General features: G+C 43.1%; 2 protein-coding genes across 3 annotated transcripts in view; both read left to right on the top strand.

The window, feature by feature from the left end:
- The first annotated feature begins 70 nt into the window (after nt 1-70).
- LOC135259912 (carboxypeptidase A2-like) lies at nt 71-6,167 on the top strand. Its single transcript, XM_064344842.1, has 11 exons — nt 71-231; nt 1,151-1,232; nt 1,781-1,915; nt 2,119-2,217; nt 2,529-2,630; nt 2,837-2,938; nt 3,559-3,669; nt 3,949-4,039; nt 4,151-4,350; nt 4,613-4,697; nt 5,903-6,167. The coding sequence occupies exons 1-11, from the start codon at nt 167-169 to the stop codon at nt 6,088-6,090; spliced, it is 1,260 nt and encodes a 419-aa protein (XP_064200912.1). The 5' UTR covers nt 71-166; the 3' UTR covers nt 6,091-6,167.
- A 1,040-nt stretch (nt 6,168-7,207) lies between these two features.
- Nucleotides 7,208-20,921, top strand: part of tfec (transcription factor EC) — a 47,878-nt gene continuing 34,164 nt past the window's right edge. For both annotated transcript variants that reach the window (XM_064344839.1, XM_064344838.1), the window contains exons 1-2: nt 7,208-7,343; nt 16,327-16,551. In XM_064344839.1, coding sequence (XP_064200909.1) covers nt 16,357-16,551 — 195 coding nt within the window. In that variant the 5' untranslated portion in view covers nt 7,208-7,343; nt 16,327-16,356. The remainder of the gene's footprint in view (nt 7,344-16,326; nt 16,552-20,921) is intronic.

Raw genomic sequence — 20,921 nt, 5'->3', positions numbered from 1 at the left:
TTTTGGACTTTCTCGGGGGTGGAAAGACATACAGGTCTAGCATATCGATGCTGATTGTGTACAGTGCGGCCATGGGAATGTGACACATGTCGGGGGCAATATAAATGAAGCAGAACGCACAGAATGAGCACGTTCCAGGCGACGGTGGCTTCTCTCCCCCATCAGAATGAAGGGAATTCTCGTTTTCTTTGCTTTCCTTGTGGCAGGTAACTGCCGGCAGCTCTTTGTAGGGTAAGTCCACCTGACAGACTCTTGAATGTTATTCCTTACAGAGGGTTCCTCGTTTCATGGAAATGGTGGTAGAGAACAATCTGTCGTACAGAATGAGTGGACGATCATGTTTAAAAAAAAAAAAATAAGGGTAGGTTCACTCTACCGCACCATTTCAACAGCTATACCTGACAGAGGCCTGCGAAAATACAGTTATACTAAAATCTAATCATGACAGGAAATTTTGACCGAGAATCTAAAGTATTACTTGCAATACAATCTTTTATGATTAATTAATTGCTAAAACAAAGCTGACATTTAATTACCCTATAAGAATCAAAATGTGCTATAGGGTGAATGATTAACATACATTCTGTTTAATTGGCAAACCATGCAATTCCACATTATATGCATATGTATATTACAATTAACTAAATATTATATTTAAACAATCATGTTATATTGTAGTTAACTTGCATTTCCCTGTTCATCACAAAATGATAATTAACAGAAGAAGCCACTGGGGGGCGATATAACTGCATGTGTTGCTTTTATCAAGCCCACTTGTAAAACAAATTAAAGAAATGGACTATACTGCTTCGCAAATCTGCTCTCTTTGTTCAATATGCAAGTGCGCCTAATTTAGTTAGTTTGAAATCACTACATTAAATTATGAAAGTATGATTAACATTGCGTAATTCCTGCGGGGCTTATTAATTTAAGAGAGACCATCCATTTTCAGGAGACGTGAACGGTTGATGCAATGATTTAATCTGAACCTTGATTAACATGTTTTTTACATTTTTGTTTGTGTTACAAAGATATTTCAAATTTGTATGTATGTAATTTAACAATGATCAGTATATCTAGATAAACCCCATAACTTCAAAATCGTAATGGCATGAATACAACCTTTAAAAAAATAAAAAACATTTTTTAGAGACCAGGTTCTGAGGGTCGCCGTGGAAACAGAGGAGCAGCTTCGCCTTCTGGCCTCCCTGGAGGAAGATGAGATCTTGCAGGTATTTATCCAGTTCTTCTGATAAATAAGAAAGCAATTTACTAGAAACAAAACTTTTAACATCCTTATTTTTAAGGGAAGCATAACATTGCACAACTAAATTCTGACATCACTTTGTGAGATAAAACAAAAAGTAGGGCACTTGCCAAAACAGTGGTTATGGTTTGTGGTATTAAACTGCAATGTATCCTTTTAAATACTTTTAAACTGAAACAACGTTTAAACCATCAACCAATATGACAGCTCATTTTTTCTTCTTAGTTCAACAACTATTGTAGATGTTTCTGTGTGAACTGGTTCTGTTTTGGACAACACATGAAGTATTGCCACAATGTACAGACACCAGGAATAGTTTACAAAGTAAAAGATACTGTAATCCTGAGAGGTTGAACAAAAGGCAAGTCTATTTGTCAGAGTATGATAAAACATCACAGACATTACATTCACCCAAAATTCTGAAAGGAAATTTTTTTAAAAAAGTGAATCCATTTCGCTGCCCAGAACACAATGGTTTTAACGCAACTGCTGTGTCTTCTGATCTTCTCACAGCTGGACTTCTGGCTTCACCCCGTCTCCTCTGATCTTCCGGTGGACATCCGAGTGCCTTTCGCCAGCCTGCAAACTGTCAAAGTTTTCCTGGAATCAAACGACATCTCGTACACTGTCATGATCAAAGACGTGCAGGTAAGTTAAGGCGCAAAAAAAAAAAAGCCAAGTCCCGTTGTCATTTTAAAGCGGAGCGTTTTTTCTCTCTCTCTCTCGACGTTTCTGCGGCCTCTCGTCTCCACCGACGGGGCTCGACAGAGCGAGTCGCGCGGCGCAGAATAGAGTCGAGCTGAAAAGGCTGAAGACGTAAGAGGGCGGGCGTTTCCCTGGGTGCGTTTCAGGACCTTTTGGACGAGGAGGAGGCCGAGATGGAGGCGGACAGCGTGCGGGAGCGCGGCTCCAAGAGCTTCAACTTCGCGGCCTACCACACTCTGGAGACAGTGAGCTCATGGCCTTATCTGATATGCACAAACAGTCAGGCGTACAACACACACACTATGTCACGCGCAGGCACTCGCTTGTGCAGATGCACGCACGCACACACACAGTATACACACACGGTCACTGACACGCACACACACACAAACCTATGTACTCAAATGCAGGTGTATACAAACAGTCAGCCAGAAACGTACACACACACACACACACACAGAGTAATGGAAACACTGTATCCTGTAAATGTTGCAATATTGCAAGTTTTGCAGTCTTATATACTGGAATGAGTAAAATTCCTCTATTTCTGCCACAGATTTACCAGTGGATGGACTCCCTGGTTGCTGACCACCCCAGCCTGGTCACCAAACTACAGATCGGTTCCTCTTATGAGAACCGCCCCATGTATGTTCTCAAGGTATGAAAGAAATTCTCTCAGAACGAAATTAAGATGTACAGTTCAAGCACTTTCGGATGTTAAAGCATTTCTGCATCACGTGAGAGCACGAAATGAATCACAGAAAAAATTGTGGTTTAAATTCGAGTTGCAGTTGAACTTTTCCTAGAATGCATCATGGGCAAAGTGTGTGTGTGTGTGTGCTTGCTGTACTTGCTGTGTTGCAGTTCAGTACCGGTGGTGACAATCGTCCAGCTATCTGGATCGACGCTGGGATCCACTCCAGAGAGTGGGTCTCTCAGGCCACTGGGGTGTGGACTGCCAACAAGGTAAGATTACTGGCCCACTATCAGCCAATGACAACTCTCACTGGCCCACTGTTAACCAGGGCTAACCAGTGACTGTCCTTCATGGTCCACTGTCAACCAATGGCAACCCTCATTGACCCACTATCAACCAGTAACGACCCTGACTGGCCCAATATTAACCAGTGATGACGTCGTGCTCATTGGCTCACTGTTAACCGATCACTGTCCATCCTAAAATACTATCAGCCTGAATGTGAGTGTGGTCATAACTTTCTGATGATCAAGAGAACATAGAACAGCTTCATGATAAAGATAAAGGCAATTCAGACTAGGTCTACCTACAGTTCATCCTATCTACAGTCTAGAGTGCATGCAGCTGAAAAATACTTCCAAATATGTGACTTTATCAAATATTTCTTGGCTATTTTACACCCATGGCCTCTTCTACAGCTGAAAAAAGTGAAGAAACAGAAAGCAGAAAATCAGGGAAGTTCACACAAAAAAGATTAGATTGCATTACTCTGTATTTTTCCCATACAGCAATCTGTATTTGATATACAATTTCTAGTGTAAATCAGTCTGACAGAATACACATTTTTTTAACAAGATGACGCAGTTGTAAATGGCTTCTAACTGCACAGATTGCCACGGACTATGGTCGGGACACGTCCCTCACGTCACTCCTGAACAAAATGGACGTCTTCCTGATGATCGTGACCAACCCTGACGGCTACGTCTTCACCCACACCAGTGTACGTACCAACCGCGCGTCTTTATGGACAGTATCAGAAGTGAGACAGGACGATAAGTAATGTGTTTGCGTGACTACTAACAACAATTACAAATATAACAACAACAACAACAATAATAATAATGATGATGGATTGCATTTATATACAAGATATCTCAGTTATATCATCATTATCATCTTAATATCGGATCGCATTTATTTAGCGCCTTTCGTCTCAGGCTCTCTGTTACGGGCTCAATGGTTGCCTTGGTAACAGCAGTTGTCACCTGATCTATTTCAGAACCGCATGTGGCGCAAGACCCGGTCCAGGCTGCCCGGGACCACATGCCGCGGCGTGGACCCCAACAGGAACTGGGACGCCGGCTTCGGTGGTACGTAGAGCGCGGTGAGCGGTGAGCCGCGACCGACGGTCCGCGCGGTCGGCGGCGTCGGCGGAAGCGGCCCCTCTCGGTGCTCACCGCGTGTTTGTTTGCCCCCCGCAGGCCCCGGGGCCAGCCGGAACCCCTGCTCCGACTCCTACCACGGCCCCTCCCCCCACTCGGAGGTGGAGGTGGAGAACGTGGTGAACTTCGTCCAGAGCCACGGCAACTTCAAGTCCTTCATCTCCATCCACGCCTACTCCCAGCTCCTCATGTACCCCTACGGGTACTCCTGCAACGACGTCCCCGACGCCCCCGAACTGGTGCGCCCCTCCTCCCCCCCATCACATTTTAACCGCTTTCTTACAAACGTGCGCTATAAAGAACATGCAGTACAGTAAAATGTCCAGTGTTCACTTCAGCTCAGCTCGACTGAGTTTATATGAGACCAACAGGCATCAAATGGACCCTTTCAGTGTAAAATGTACTCAACTGTCCACTGATAATTGATTCCCAGATATGAATTCATATTCATATCTGGCGATGGGTATGAGTCTAAGCTCCGGTCCTGTTCGCTGTTCTCAGGATTCGGTCGGCAGGTCGGCTGTCAAGGCTCTCAGCACCCTCTTTGGAACCAACTACAAGGTGGGGAGCATCTGCAAGATCATCTGTGAGTATCTGCCTCCACCTCGGGGAACCTGCCTGCCTGTTCCTGCATCCCTCCCTCCATCTCTCTCTCTCTCTCTCTCTCTCTCTCTCTCTCTCAAACACACACACAGGTTTTTTTAAAAATATATTTTTGCTTAGCAGATGCAATTACACAGTTTACACAGAAATTACAGTTTAAAACATTATGGCCGGGACATTTAATACTTTTAACGTGATGACAAGCTGATTTTTCCTGGTGACTACTGTGATTAAATGAATTGATATTTAAGTTGTTGTTTAAAAAAAAAAATTTTTTGATAAATGATTGATATTTAAGAGAATTTCTAGGGCTAAAATGAGGTTTTAGGGTTGAAATTAGGGTTTGGCTAGGGTTAGGTTTAGGAAAACAATACAGTACGTGTTATTGTTGAGGCAAGATTAGGATTGTGTTCAAGAGCTTTGGAAAAGTGGTCAGTCTTACTTACACATACATTTTCCTTTTGTTGCCAGACAAAATAGAATTGCAGATAGGATTGGACCTCACAGATTCAAAGAAGATGTTCCTGAATAGCTGAGCTGCAGCTAAACAGTTCTGGTTTTGGCTCCATGTTGCTTGGCAGTGGATCTCTCTGTAGTAAGACTTAACTGTAAGGGTTAAGACATCTACATAGGAGCCTTAACCCGTTGCCTCAGACACTGAAGGCAGACCTTTCAGTAAAGGGCATGTCTTAAGACATGGGTATCCTTGTCTTTTGGAAACCCTGTCAGTGCCTCACACGTAGACAGAAGCCCTTCTCGTCGGGACAGACGGCGGGCGCCCCATCGGGTCTTCCCGGTGACCCCCGACAAGCCGTGAGACGGGTTTAAGCCGAACTCCAGCCGAGGGGGGGGGGGGTGTCACTGCGTCCAGACATCAAGCGCCTTTGAGGCTTGATTAATCAGGCATTCCACCCACTCAGACAGACCATCCTAATGAAGAGCTTTTTGCGTCTGAATTCCTGAGTGCTTTTCAGAAGACTAGATTTGAGGGGGGGGGGGGGGGGGGGGGTTCTGTCCGATTTCCACCCGGCAATATTTTAAGGAACTACTAATAAACAGATCCAGCCTCTTCCATTTGCTCCCCAACTTAACACAAATAAAGGCATCTATCAGCATTTTAAAATGAATTAGATTCTTTCTGTTTGATCTCTGAAACAGATGTTTTGTTTCTTTCCTGTCCTTGTTCAGATCAAGCGAGCGGGGGCAGCATTGATTGGTCCTACAACCTTGGCATCAAGTACTCCTTCGCTTTCGAACTCCGTGACACGGGTCGCTATGGTTTCCTGTTGCCAGCCAATCAGATTGTCCCCACCGCCTCCGAGACCTGGCTGGCCCTGAAGAACATCATGGAGTATGTTCGTGATCACCCTTACTGAGCGTGACCCCCACCGCGTGAATCTCCACCTGCACAGTACTTACACACTCTCTGAATAAAATCTTGGAGGAAGAATGATTTCTGCTTTTTCTGCTTCATACGGTTTTGTCAGGAGAACCAAGAACGCACCTTTTCAGTTTTGTACATATACACGCACACATACAAAACTTTCAGTGTCAAATCAATAGAGCAATTTGCAATAATTAACATTGTATATTTGAGATCACATGCCTTCAGTGTCTGTAAAATATATAAAGCCTCAGTTTCACGACAGCTGTGCTCTTCTCTGTCTTCAGTATGGAAAGTAGGATCCTGTAGCATGTTAAAGAAGGAGAACCTTGCTAGTGTGCGGTGGTCATGAGGACTCCTGTATCAGCTGATTAAAATGACTCAGCCAAATGTGGATATTTTTGGATGCGTCTGCCTCAATGTGAAAGTCTGTCATTTTTCAAAAAACTAAAATATTCCCTATTTTTGTTATTATGATCACCTACTACTTCAAATAGCACAGAGGCAGCCACTGAAGTATATTTAGCTCTCAGATTTAGTCTCAGTAGTTAAATAATTGCAGAACAACAAAATGACTATGAGTCCAATTAATGATGCACATAACACATTTTAATTTTAGTTTCCTGATTAAAACACAAAACAGCTGGAACCCCCCCCCCCCCACACACACACACACACAACTGCCTTACAGAGTTTAATTCTGTTGATTCGTGAATGCAAGTTGATTTGAAGTTCTGCATTAACAATATGTTTAGTGATTTAATCAATTAAATATTATTAAATAATTAAATTAAATATATTATATAAGGACACTTTTATTTTTGTATAAGGAATATTCATTTGCAGTTTATTTCGTGAAAAATAATGTGCGATAGGCACTTGCCTATTGTTCCTAAAATTACCCTCTGGAAAACCTAAATCATGTTGTCTGATGTAAAAAAAAATTCCCTTGCCTGTGCTGCCTTATCTAAACACCCTGGAAAAAAACAGTCCATTAAAAAATTGAAACGAAAACTCGACATGTACAAAATACTGGTAATCATCAGAATCAATGCAAAGCATGGTTCACAGCCAGGTGCGAAGAAGGAGGTGGCAGAGCGACTTCCCTTTGCGCTCAGCTCTAGAGAGCGAAAAGAGGAAACAGGCTGTGCTTTATATTTAGGCCTTTCACAGTGCTGAAAATGCTGACAGCCAGAGATAGACTCCGCTCCTGGTCCACCATGTCCGCTGTCCCTCTGATGAAAGGTAACACGTTTACTTGCTTGTGTCAGCTAATGCTAACGGCTAATGTCATAATCAGACACCGTGGATATGTTGCTGAGTCACTCAAATATCAATACAAATTGAGTATTAGAGTGAATAAGTTCTTGCTGCATTTTTATAAAAATATATATGCACTTATTTTTGCAAGTGTACAAACAATATCTACGGTCTTTAGTGAAGGAATTGTGTATAGTACAGTAAATTTCACCTTCTGTTAGATTTAATAATGACAGTTAAATGCGTATTTAATCCATTTCCTATTTCTAGAGAGCAATGATATTATTTCAGCTGAACATGCCATCCTGTTGTTATTATTTTAGTTGAACGTGCCAAAATAGTAGAACCTCTCATGGTTGCCTTTCTCAAAAGCCTATTCTCAGCACCACAGACATATTTTTCAGCAACATAGACATATATCATAGAGGATAATTTTTTAGACTGTATCTGTTGTTTTCTTCTTTTTCTTTTTCTATCACTTTTTTACCAAGTTCTGTTCTGGTGATGAACTTGAGATGGGTTTATGTTTATATAATTTTGCATGCTTTTATATATACGTTCATATATACTGCATTACAGTAATATTGTATCTCTGACTTCAAAGCAGTTTCCATATAATGTTTTACAGTATCAAACATTATGATCATATGATCACTTTTTCTAATTATATAATTTTTCTTTTTTTGAATGGATTAGCACATCATGTACAGTAACGTATCACCTACATAGACATTGATGATGCCTGTGTTTAATTATCACAGAAATAACAAGCAATGTTTGTATCATGTCCGTTGTTATGAAATTGCCACTTAATTGGGAAATTGCTAAATTCAATTTTTACAGTTGAAGTTTGGCACGATTGAACAGGGGCACACACATCCACACAGACACTAACATACACAAATGCACACATACATGTATGTAGTTAGAGTATCAGTTCAATCACACAGTAATATCAGACACTTAATAGATGGTTGATCTAATTCTGAATTATGCTGGCTTATTCAAACTATGTGGATTCTATGAAATACCCAGCAAATTCACATGAGGAGACCCCCGGTCACATTCAACTCTGTACTGAAGTGTTTCACAGCAGCAATTAATGTAAGGTTCACACTTCTTCCTGGGACCACACCTCACATCACACAGACCCAGGCAATACTCAGGTCGGCAAAGGAACCCATGCTGGTGTGTTCCTTAGCATGTGAGACCCTGACCCAAGTTCCACAGTGATACCACAGTCGCTACCGTGACAACTGTTTCCAAAGCTGCAGTCCTACATCGGCGTGCAGCGAATGTTTTTGTTTTCTGTGGACTTCCTCTAATCGTGACACAGCAGGAAAGTCCTACTCTGCTCCTTTTTATGGACTCTTCCTCTTTCTGAAATGTCACCAGATATTTTGCTTTATAATTATAGGAAACTCCATTGGACTTCTGATGCGGTGCTCTTGCATAACTGTCACGCGGGCTGTTTGTGTGTTTTGGAGGGGAAACGGGTTTTGTTGCACACGCCCAAATGCGTGCGGGGGCGTTGGGTGGTCTGGTTTTTTTTTTGGCGGTGGGGGCGGTGGGGGCAGTGGGGCTGTGTGCCACAGAGGGCACATGAGTGATTGTGTCATTCTGGGAATGACTTGACAAAATGAACAATACATCCAGCCTAAAGTTCCAGTCAATTAATGGCCTTGGAGGGATGAGGAAAAGCAGAAGTGGCACCATGTCAACAGAAACCACAAGACTTTGTGGTTTCTGAAGAGTGTTTTTAAGAATGTAGGAGGTTTAAAGATTAAAGATCTGTATCAATGGCTGTGGAGGGGAATGATACTGTCATGTGAGCAGGGGGAGAGAGAGAGAGAGGGGTGTGTAGGGAGAGAGGAACAGAGGGAGTGAGGAAGGTGTGCAGTGAAAGGGAGGGAGAGAGGGAGAGAGGAAGAGAGGAAGGGAGGTGTGCAGTCTGAGAGAGAGAGAAAGGGAGGTGTGCAGGGAGAGAGAGGGAGAGAGGGAGGTGTGCAGTGTGAGAGAGGAGAGGGAGAGAGGGAGGTGTGCAGGGAGAGAGAGGGAGAGAGTAAGAGAGGGAGGGAGGTGTGCAGTCTGAGAGAGAGAGAAAGGGAGGTGTAAGAGAGAAGAGAGAGAGAGGAGGTGTGCAGTCTGAGAGAGAGAGAAAGGGAGGTGTGCAGGGGGAGAGAGGGAGGTGTGCAGTGTGATAGAGGAAGAGAGGGAGGTGTGGAGAGAGCCTGTTTAGTTTGTCTGCCCGGCTCTTAATCACATTATTATCACAGTAAAAAATATGCCTTTTGAGGTATCAGTTATTTTTTAAAACTATTCAAGATTCTAAGCAGTAAGTTCTTCATTTTATCTCAGGAGAACGGATCGAGCAGTGCGGCAGTCGTAGCGTGCAGAAGACTGCAGCTACTACAGAACACATGACTGATCATATTTCCCTTTGAGTCAGAGGGCAGGGCAGTCTGGGGGGGATTTCTACACCACAATGATAAAGCACAAATATAAATGTTGAGTTACGCGCGGCGATATTAAACGATACGCTCGGCTAACCGTTCTGCCGGAACCCAGCAATGGGTAATTCCAGTTCTGAAGGGGCTTCGGGATTTTTCTGTCACAATACCTGAGCCGGTCAACCGAAGAACTGTATTTGTTTCTCTGTTCCTGTTGAATGTTCATGAGCTGGTGAATTCTCAGATGTGTCTGGTGCATGATGCTATAGCAGTAGCAATCCCATCATGCTCTGAGCCAAGAGATCTACCCCAGGGGTTCTCAAACTTGGGTTCCAGAGACCCCAAGGGACCCATTAAGCAATTCAAAGGGGTCCTCCCCAAAATTAAGTATTTACCCCCTTTATGAATATTATGGTTTTCTTTCAATATTTCATAAATTCTACATTTTAGACTTTCACATCAAATCAACCGGGCTCAGCATTGTGATCATTGTCAATAATAAGTATGTATGCTGGAATAAAAAGCCTCATGTCTCATGCAGATGCGGTATACTGAGGACCTCTGGTGGTAATTTTTCGAAAATGCCAGCCCCAGCCGAATGAACGGATATGCCAGAGTATCTTATTTATGGGACATCGGCAGTTGTGTGTGTGTGTGTGTGAGTGTGCATCTGTGTGTCTGAATGCGTCTGTGTGTGTGTGTGTGTGTGTGTGTGTGTGTGTGTGCGTTACTGCAAACATATGCAATATATGCACCACGTGTGTGCAATTTGCCATAGATACGGTTTTAGTTGGCAAAGCATGCATCAGACTTATGACATTAAAATAACAGAGTACAGTACGGATCCACACGATCTAAGACTCGCACTGAAATAAAAACTGCACTATCTTCACATTATGTAGTGGGGTCTGAGCTGTCTAATGATCTACATAATGCGGTTCCTGCTCTTGAATTTACCTTGAGAAAAATGCTCAGGTCACTGATAAGGTCTAGCTCTCGGCACTGAGCTGAACTGTAATGAGAGTATAGGGAGAGGGAGGCGACGAGATTCGCTAGGAATCTCCGTCTCTTGAGGGCGGCTAAGCACTGGGGGTGTGCAAATCCACGGAAAGAAAATATAGAAATACAAGTGGTACAAGGAGAGCACTTATAATGCCCTTCTCTTGAAGGGCGGAGAGAGAGAGGGAGCGCGCGCACTCTGATTGCTCTTCAGAAATGTATTTTCACATTAGCGGTGTGCACGCTAATACTGCCAATTTCTTTGACAGTTAAATACGATATTTGTTAACCACCCTTCAGGGGCTGGACAGTAATTAGCTCTAAGCCAACCGAAAAACACAACACTATGCGTTACGTCCCAAAACAGCCTATACAGCGTTGAAGTTGCTTGTCCACATTCAGATTTCTTGCGCAAACCGATCCTATGCTTTCGTGGTCTTCCGTGTGCATTTACAAAGGCTACGACATGCTTCGACATTTTAATTTTGATGAGAAAAATAAAACATTTCACTTTTTTCAATAGGCATGTAGCCTATTGATTTACATAGAAAATTTAGAGAGGTACACCAGGACCTGCTCTGTCATAAACACAAATCAAAAGTTCGAAACATTTAAATTTGGAGGAGCAAATTCAATCCACAATTTCCCCTTTTCAGTAAGCCTGTATTGTCTTGCATAGGAATTTGTAATGTGATTAGTTTAAAGCATACAATTGCACGGCGCAAATGATTTAAGATAGACCGACAATTTCGAGCGAGTAACTCCGAATTGGGAGCCAACTTCAGCGTGGTTGCAGAGCATCAGAGGGAAATCCTTCACCCTCGCCCCACGAATACTGCATGCATGTCCACTATTTGCCTATTGAGGTAGACAGCGATTTAATCCATTCATTAAGCAGAAAGAAGTCGGCTTCTCTGGCCCCGCGCAATTACGCAAGCGCACGTGCATTCCCATTGACCTCCATCCAAGCTGATTGCGAAATACCAGGGAGGTAACAGGTCAAGGGGAAATCATGGAACAGACGCAAAAAAAATTGTTTCATACTTTTGCCAGGGAGTGAAATTGTTTTTAACTTGTTCTGTATTCCTCCTTGGCGAGACTTCTTTTGAGTGTGTTGGTCCATTCACTGGGTGAGACAGAACTCTGAGGGGGAAAGGTAGGCTAAATGAATGAACTAGCTATTTCTGTACTTACAGTTGTGACTATGGACACTTAATGGTGTGCCTTCCGTGGACAACAGTGCTGAAAATATGGCTGCAAAGATGTTTTACAGTTGCTATTTCAATGTAACAATGTGTACATTCATAAACGTTACACCGTAGCCGCCACTACAATGGCTATGTAGAAACAAACGTATTTTGGCAACGTAATGCACAGTGGAGGAAAGTAAAATATTCTGAAGTGATTCTGAACTGCATTCACAGCTCAAAAAACGCGACTCAAAAATAACTTATAATTGGAATGTTTTCTGAACAGTCAAGTCTTAAGAACATGATCATACATTGTGAATGAATGCAACATTGACCGTTATTAATATAGTTAATATTTGGGAAAATGCAAAGGGTGAAAAGAACGCGTCGGCTGGCTGGCGGCCTGCCGCTGGGTGACCTCCTCATTATCCTCTCCGCGTTTCAAGTCCGGGGCGAGAGGAGAAGCTTTCAGCTTTCGAGCTACGCGCTTCACAGGAGGCACCCGGGACAAAAGAGAGAATTAGCCACGAAAAGAGCAAGTAAATAGGCGGCGTTTTTTTACTTGAAAGTCTGACGGGCTGCTGAAAGATGGGCGGAGAGAGGCGCTGTTTGCTTTTTGTCACCAGCGCATGATCAAAACAAGCAGCTACCTAAGGAACCGGAGGCCGAGGGCTTCAGGGAGAAACGTCCCTGGGAAGGTTTTAATGAGCAGACTGGGGTCACCCGTCTGTGACCCACTCAGCAAAACAACACACACTTCCCGCAGCAGGAACGGGGAAAGACTGTCTTAACGGTGACAACGCTCTTTTTTTGGTAGATCTTCTGAGGGGTTCAGATGTGTCCGACTCGGGAAAAGACGTTTTGGTGCTTCGGCCGTGGAAAGTGTGGAGGGGTGCTTTCTTTCTTTCTTTCTTTCTTTCTTTTTTTTTTTTTTTTTACCTTGAAAACCTCTCTTCTGTAGCTGGGATGAATCTTTCAAAGGGCGCGTGCGGTCTGTGTTCAGTCTCAGCATAGTTAACTGTCTCTCAAACCCCGTGTTCTCTCCAGATACAATCGCCTCTCTCCACAGGACAACTCTATAGCTCTCCAGACAGTGACCGCGGAAAAGAATCAAACAAGCATCTGTTCCAAGAATCAATGGCCACAGTTTGCACCCGCGTTTCCTAAGCTTACCGCAGCATGAGGCATCCTGGGCTGACATGCGCATCTTGGCCCCGATACACCCAAAAATACAGACAATGTCGGTCTAATTGTGTTACTTATTCTCAAACGTGTATGCTTTAACCTTCTAACACCCGCCATTTTTGTCCCCTGTGCGGGACACGATTCTCTGGTCTTAATCCCTAGAACCGTCCATTCAAATTGAAGCATTTTGTGAATTGACCAACCAAATCAGTCATAAATAAGACCATTATCATTGTCCTGGGTGATTTATTGATAAACAAGTCACTTGAGTCAATGGAGGTCAAAAGAGCGACTGCTTTTCCCGTCAAATGTCAGTTTTTTAATTAATCTGCTAAGTGTTCATTAGCATTTGGGCAGAGAAATCTGTATCAAGAATGGCCGGTATTTGTACACTGCACAGAGAAGGCATAGACTGGGAGACCAGACACAGGCCATTGTTTCAAACAAGTGTTCTAAGACAAGTGTTTGTGCCTGGAATGTAGACAAGACTGCAGAGCTCAGTTTGTTTCCCTTTCCATTTATTCCAGAAATGTGAAGAGTGTCTACTATTGGGCACTTATACAGCTGCAGGGGGCAGTGCAGCACACAGACTTAATCAGTTTTTGAATAATTTTTTGTATTTTTGAAGTGCTCGCACCAGCACACGATTGTGGGCAGGCGGAGAAGCCTGCTAATCTCTTCACCTGCGAAGAGCAGGCTGTGCTCACCTCTGAGTGCTCCCCTGCCACACCCTCATCTTAAAGAGACAGTCCGTCGTGCTCCTGTTTGCCTGTTTGGGGTTTTTTGCTTCGGAGGTGACGGTCCTCAGTCTCGAGTTGCGGGACATGTGTTCGTTTTGTGCCCCTTGTTTGGTGACTGTGAAGCGGCGGTATGCCCTGACCGTGACCCCGCGAAAGTGCCCTGAATAATTCCCACGCAGGCTAGCTCTGCGTGCTGGGCGTTCTTTGGTGAGGGAGGGGTGAGGTGTATCTCACAGTGGGCTGATGTCCCAGGTCACCCTATGTCCCAAATACCAAACACCCCCCCCCCCCGCACTTATCTGAGTGAGTCTGTCCATGTGTGTCACTCATAAAACACGGATCTGGCAGCCCACCTGGCAGATAACTAGGTGATAACTCGTGTGCATTTACTGGGGTGGTAAGACTTGTTCAGACATTACTCTGAGAAATGCTAGGTGTTGACTCAGATAGAGCACGCTTTCAACATTTTGGACTCATAAGCTGGTAAAAACAGTACTTCATTTGGCACTGAAAATGTGACTTTGTATGAAAGAGAAAGTAAATGTGTGTGATGGCTGTTGGCACATCTGTTTCTGAAGAGGGATTTTAACAGTAGACATGCAGGCAGATTACACCCCTCAGTGGCTGGTCACTACGATTTGAAGACCCCTGCAATCACACAGACTTGTTAAGCTGTAATAGTCACTGATCAATGTTATTGATCGTGTTTCCACATTCTCTCCCTGTGTACATTTCGATTACCAAAGCAAACAGTATGCAATGAACACAAGCTGGCTTCTTATCCATACAATCAAAATGAGAGTTTATATATACACTTGTAATACTGCATATAACTGTAGTGATATTGGAAGGGTAATTTGTGTTAAATGTGCCGTTGTTCCACCATTGAAGTTCTGCTTTCACTCAGTTCAACATTTCCCATATTTCCTTAGTCTTACCTCACAGTGATTTCTTTCAGTTTTGATTTATCATAATCATGTTTTCAAAAAACCACATGTGGACACCCAGTACCCTTCAGCATGCACATTTTGTACGTTGCTTTGGATAAAAGCGTCTGCAAATTAAAATGTAATGTAACATGAAAAGTACACATGAACTATAAAAATAACCCACTTTTAAGATGAAAAATCACATGTTTTGTTTTCTCATGTGAAAATTGTAGTTCATATTTTAGTCAGGATGTGAAAAGGTGCATATGCAAATGACTCATTGCAACCTATTTTCAATTTTCATTCACATGTGAGAAAATCCAGTCACGTGTGAAAATGTCCGGTTCACATGTGACATTGTAATTTCCAAATATGAAAAGGCAAATTTCACGAGTGATTTTTCTCATAAGGGTTGGAACGTCAAGAGTCTACAATGAACTGATTTGAGCTGGATAAATGATTCGTTAAATAAATGCAATAATTATTTAAAAAATGTTTTATGTTTACTTAGTTTCCCTTATATTTTGTGTGAAGATATGAAACAGCTCAGTGTGACAAATATGCAATAATAGAGGAAATCAGAAAAGGGGCAAATACCTTTTCACGGTAAAGTAAATAGAATGGGGCTGACTGACCACGCTTAGTTGTTATACAGAAGCATGTGAGCAATAATTTCACATTCGGTATTGTTAGTCATTATCGGATGAATCAATCTCGGTAGTTGTAAATGATAACATTTAAATGTCTGCCAACAGAAGAGATTTCCCCCCTATAAACTGCATGATGATCCGGTTTGTAGATAAACTGTCTTTGCACGTATTACAGTAATTGAGATGGTTTATAGGGAACATGCTGTTGTTTGTTACCATTTCAGTTCACTTTAATTATATCTCAGTGGATTTCCGCAAACATGAAAAACAAATAGATTGTTTGAAGGAGGTTCTGGCAAAAAAAAAAGCTTCTAATATAGTACACAGCATTCAACAAACCAGCCATTTGGCAAATATCCGGCATTGCCAATAGCATTAAAAAAAGGCCTTTAAAGTGACCTTAAAAAAATGAATCCGCTCATAAAAAGATGTACCCAGCCAATCACATTTAAGGAATAAAATCAGTGATGTTGCATGATAGGAACTGAAGTGCAGTTATGTGACTCGGCAGTATTGGTTAGCTATATGGGGTTTGGGTTTCTTCATATTTTATAGCATTGTTTTTTGTGCCAGTGTCAGTGTGTGTCCCAGATTGCACTGGGTTCACCGTTCACGATCCAGCAGTGCCCTATGGGGGATGGGGGTGGACGGGACTTTGGACGATTCCAAGGGCCCTCTGACAAACTGGGGCCTTCAAAAAATGTATCTATAATTGTGCAGGGATAGGGTGATCTCTGCCATGCTGGGGCCCAAAATCCCTGGCAGTGACCCCCCCCTCCACCCTCCACCCTCCACCCCCCCCTAACGTGCATTGTGTTTGTACAGTCTGACGGGACGGGCTAGACGGAAGGGGCCATGTTCCATACCCACGTGGGCGGGGTCCACCTACAGCTGATGAGGAACTGCGTGGAGGAAGAGGAGGATGAGGGATTCTGGGGCCCCGGGCCCGGCTTCGGCCCCTGGCCCCTGCCGCAAGCTCACGCCCCCATCACACCGGCCCTTTATGGACAGTGGCCCCCAGCGTGGCAGAGGCCTCAGCCACCCTGGAAGGTAGAGCTCGCCCCCCTTTATCCGAAACTCTCTTTACAGGCTACTGCTTCACACGTCTGGCCTGCGCTGGACACTTATGAGACAAGTGTTCTTAAATCATACAGTCTGCTTAATTTCACTCTGTTTCTGCCCAGTCCAGCAGCAGTAGTCTGTTAATCTCCTAGTGTCTAATGGGCTCTAGTAGTTTAAATGTGTCCAATGGAGGCCAAATGTTTAACTATTAGAGTTAAATGTACACTAGAGTTGATTTTACATGGTAGTGAGCATATCACACACACACACACACTAAATAAAAAATTTTATTTGTATAGTGCTTTTTGCAGAGAACTGTCACAAAGACAGAGAAACAGAAGAAACAGAAGAAAAACTGGGTGAAAACCAGGTCTCAAGCAAGTGAAGTAACAAAAATTCCCAATGGGAAGTAAAACACACAAACGAGAAAAAAACTCCCCAATCTCATATATTTAATTTAATGCAGCTGTTATTTAATGTTTTCTTATCGGGAAACCAATCAAAAAGCAACTTGTAGATTTATAGATGAACTGAGATGGATTACTCTACATTATGCTCTTACTGGTGTTATGCTGGAGAGCACAGCTGAAGAGGTCAACCCTGTACAGGCATCAGTCCTTTAAAAAAAAAAATTAAATTAGATTTATCATCCCAAACAAACATTTGAGAGGCAGTAGCCGAAGACACAAGCAGGGCCCAGAGCCTTAAGGCTGCTTATGCTTAACCTCATAATGTGATTAACGCGCGCATACCGATGTCGGGACGTTAGAGCCCATGCCACCCACAAGGCCCTTTGTGTTCCGAGGGTCCTTAATTACGAGCCCCCTTCTCCCCCCCCCCATCGGTTTGTTCGACGGCATTGTCCGGAGTAACGGGCAGAACCGCGCTCGCAGGCCGCTAAGCCTCTTCATAAACGCGGTCCCTCTGTCTCCCCGCTACACTCTGTCCCTCAGACGGCGGTGCACTGTGTCCGTTGGGACGCCACCGGCACACGGGCTGGACCCCCAACTCCTCCCTGCCCCACCCTCCCCACCTCAGCTCTCCTCCCGACAGCATGAGAGAGGGGAACCTGTTACATCTGGAAAACACGCAGGGAGAGGGGGAGAGAAAAAGGGGGAGAGAAAAAGAGAGAGCGCCAGAGACAGAGAGAGAGAGAGAGAGACAGACAGAGAGAGAGAGAGAGAAAGAAAAACCGCTGGATTTGTATCTGGTGCAGCGGACGGCAGTGCAGCGTTGTGGCGGGCAGGCCGTTGAGAGGATGAGGAAGCCGGGCTGAGGGGGGGGGGGTGGATGAGGGTTACCTCACAGCCCAGAGTCCGGTCACTGCTGACTGGAAGGGACCACCCATCTTGGCAGGCTCAGCTCTCTGGTGTAACCTCACTGGCGCTTGACTGCGGAGGACACAGCACCCACGAAGCTCCCGTCTGGGCCCCTGTCTCTTCCCTAAAGTGTCCCTCCTCTTGGTTACGACTTTGTCTACCACCCTGCCCCCCACCCCCCGAAAAAACCACAGCCAGGACAGCAGGGTCACTGTCTATCTTTAGCCACAGGCTGAAAATACACCTGTCTCTGTACATGCTGAAACCTGGCTTAGCTAATGGCTTAGCTGAACATTTATCAAGAGTTTACTAGCCTTCACTGTGCTACATCTAGCACTATATCCTTAAACCCATATGCTACTAAAAGCACCACATTCCCAAGTTCCCTCTTATGCCTACTATGGCACTGAGCATTATGTTGTAGATTTACGTGTTGACTGTTACTATCAGCTGTGACAGTGATAATTTTACCTCCATCTCAGCTCTGTGCCTAAACCAGTTTTAATGGACTTTTGTGAGAGTCTCTAGGTAGAAGCATCAGCCAAATTCCGAAATGTGATGTAATGTAAATGAAAGGTTGGCTGTCAATTCCATTTCCAGTCAGTCAGTTCAGGCATTGAACTTGAAATTCTAATCGTGAATTGAATATGAAAAAATATGATAAAATGTCCACAACTCTTGTTCCCATGGCGATAGAATGTGCTGGGAAGACATCTCCATAAGGTGTACTGCTCTTTGTCCAATCATGGAACCGAGAGTTCCAGACAGGCTAGTACTATGAAATAATTTCATGTTTATATCTTATTAAAGGTCCAATAATACAGAGTAATATAGAGAATATAGTGTGCTCCAGGAATGGTTGCTTTCTTTGTCTACAACGGTACGATAAAAAAAAAAAAAAAACATTCACAGGGCAAGGCTTGATAAGTCAACACTGTACAGTGGTTTCAGTTCCCAGATTCACCTTGTATCGAGGGTCATTTGAGGACAGAAGTGTGAGAGATCACCATGGTAGATAAGACCTAATAGGATTAACGTGACAGAGAAATTTTGGCGGCCGGCCTTGGAGGAACTGAGGAGGAACAGAACAGACTTCCGAATGGACTGTCGTCTGTCGGGCAACTTTTCTTCAGCAGAAATAGACAGATTGTGATACATCCTGAAGCGCAGACTCCTAAAACAGAACTGATTCAACGTGCAATTTTTCCGTGACAGGAAACGGACCTTATAACCAGTCATCATTTTCGACTTTCACGACATGACATTACCGTACATACACTTTGGAATTTACCAGATGCTCATTTACACAGCTGGATATTTTACTGAAGCAATTTACAGAAAGTACCCTGCTCGAGGGCACAACAGCAATGTCTTCCCTGGGACTTGAACCTGCAACCTCTGAGTTAGCTAAGCTTTACAATACTGTTTCACCACAGTTTTGGTGGGGGAAATAGGGTTTCTCTCTGATCCCGCTAGCACAATTTTAACTACGTGCACTACGAACAGATAAAAAACCGTTCTAAACAATTAAACATAAAAATTTAATTAAATTAGGGAAACAAAAGGACATCCTTTTGCGGTATTCTAATGATATCCATACTGTCATAATATACGCCATTTATAGAATAACTATGTCATTAGATTAAATGTCATCTTCCTCTTACCCAATTCCTGATTAAACTGTTATTGAGACTTTGCCTGTTCTGTCTAGCTGCTGTTGCACAATAGTATTGCATGGCAGATGTCAGATATTTTCTGTTTATTAAATATATTCTTGCCTGTATCTTACACTGGCTTCAAATAATAATAATAATAATAATAATAATAATAATAATAATAATAATCATAATCATATCAATCATCATCATTGTTATCATAGTCATCAGGCCACAGGCTTTACAATAAGACAATAAAAAATTATAATAATTTTTAATTTCAAATTTCCTTCAGTGACTACAGGTGTAGACCTGTTCAAAGAGTGCCAAGAATAACCAGGTTGTACAATATAATTATGGATTTGTGAGGTTATGTGTGTTACTCATTTAAAAAAAAAAAAAAAATAGAGTTTGAATTAGAATGTTCATTTTTGCTTGTCACAACACATGGTTTTTCCATCTTAAAACTATGTAAGGCTGAAGCAAACTGTGAACCACGGAAATGAATAAGACTGATTAAGGAGGCGAACACAAAAGTTGTGTTTATTATTTTTTTTGTGAGTGCGCTTGGTGTGGAGATCCAATCTGTTTACTGTGACATCGACATAACAGCTGCAATCTCACGCACAGTTAACCCCTCCCATAATCAGTACACGGGAACACATCAAATTAATTAAGTCATCATCCAATGAGTGTAATTTTTTGAGCGCATGCACTGCTGCATTCAACATTCCTGAGTCCTGACGCTGGTAACTGAAGCTTAAAGGTGTTTTTAACAGTCGAGAGAGAGGAAAACAGCTCAGACCTCGTATTTGTGTGAAGACACAAAGCTCACATTACACTACACTGATTTATCAGACAGTAAGTCACCCAGTGTGACTCACAGTGTGATAGAACATAAGTGCATCTAACTGACTTCATATGAGTCAAAGTGCTGGCTAACATCTTAAAAGTAGCATGTGTACCTGCAAGATCACATAGAGGAAATGAATGCATGTTTTTTGTCCTCCTAAAATGACGCTTAAAAAATGAAATATATATCATAAATATAATTGAAAATATATTTAATAGCAATGAATATATATATATATATATATATATATATATATATATATATATGTAGCGTGATATATAATTAACACTGGACATTTCAATGTGTGCCCCCATCCCCTGCTCTCCATCACTCCCTGTACTCAGGGACGCGTCCCGACCGCCGTGCCGGCCCAGGACAGAGGCACCACTCATTTGGGCAGCTGTGCAGGGGCCCGCAAAAAAAAAAAATTGCAGGCCCCCCTTGGAATCAACGGCCCATTAAGGAGGCCCCGCATACTGGACTTTATGAGATTACTGCCGTTCCTGCGGCAGGTGTCTGCCAAGATTCCTT

This window comes from Anguilla rostrata, chromosome 7, assembly GCF_018555375.3.
Source record: "Anguilla rostrata isolate EN2019 chromosome 7, ASM1855537v3, whole genome shotgun sequence".
NCBI lineage: Eukaryota > Metazoa > Chordata > Actinopteri > Anguilliformes > Anguillidae > Anguilla > Anguilla rostrata.
This window is presented reverse-complemented; position numbering and strand designations above follow the sequence as displayed.

Bases quoted from the DNA above. Each gene is read 5' to 3' on its own strand.
- LOC135259912 (XM_064344842.1), top strand. From the start codon at position 167: ATGAAGGGAATTCTCGTTTTCTTTGCTTTCCTTGTGGCAGGTAACTGC. The intron at 1,233-1,780 runs GTATTTATCCAG...ATCTTCTCACAG, and splicing joins AGGAAGATGAGATCTTGCAG to CTGGACTTCTGGCTTCACCC. The intron at 2,631-2,836 runs GTATGAAAGAAA...GCTGTGTTGCAG, and splicing joins GCCCCATGTATGTTCTCAAG to TTCAGTACCGGTGGTGACAA.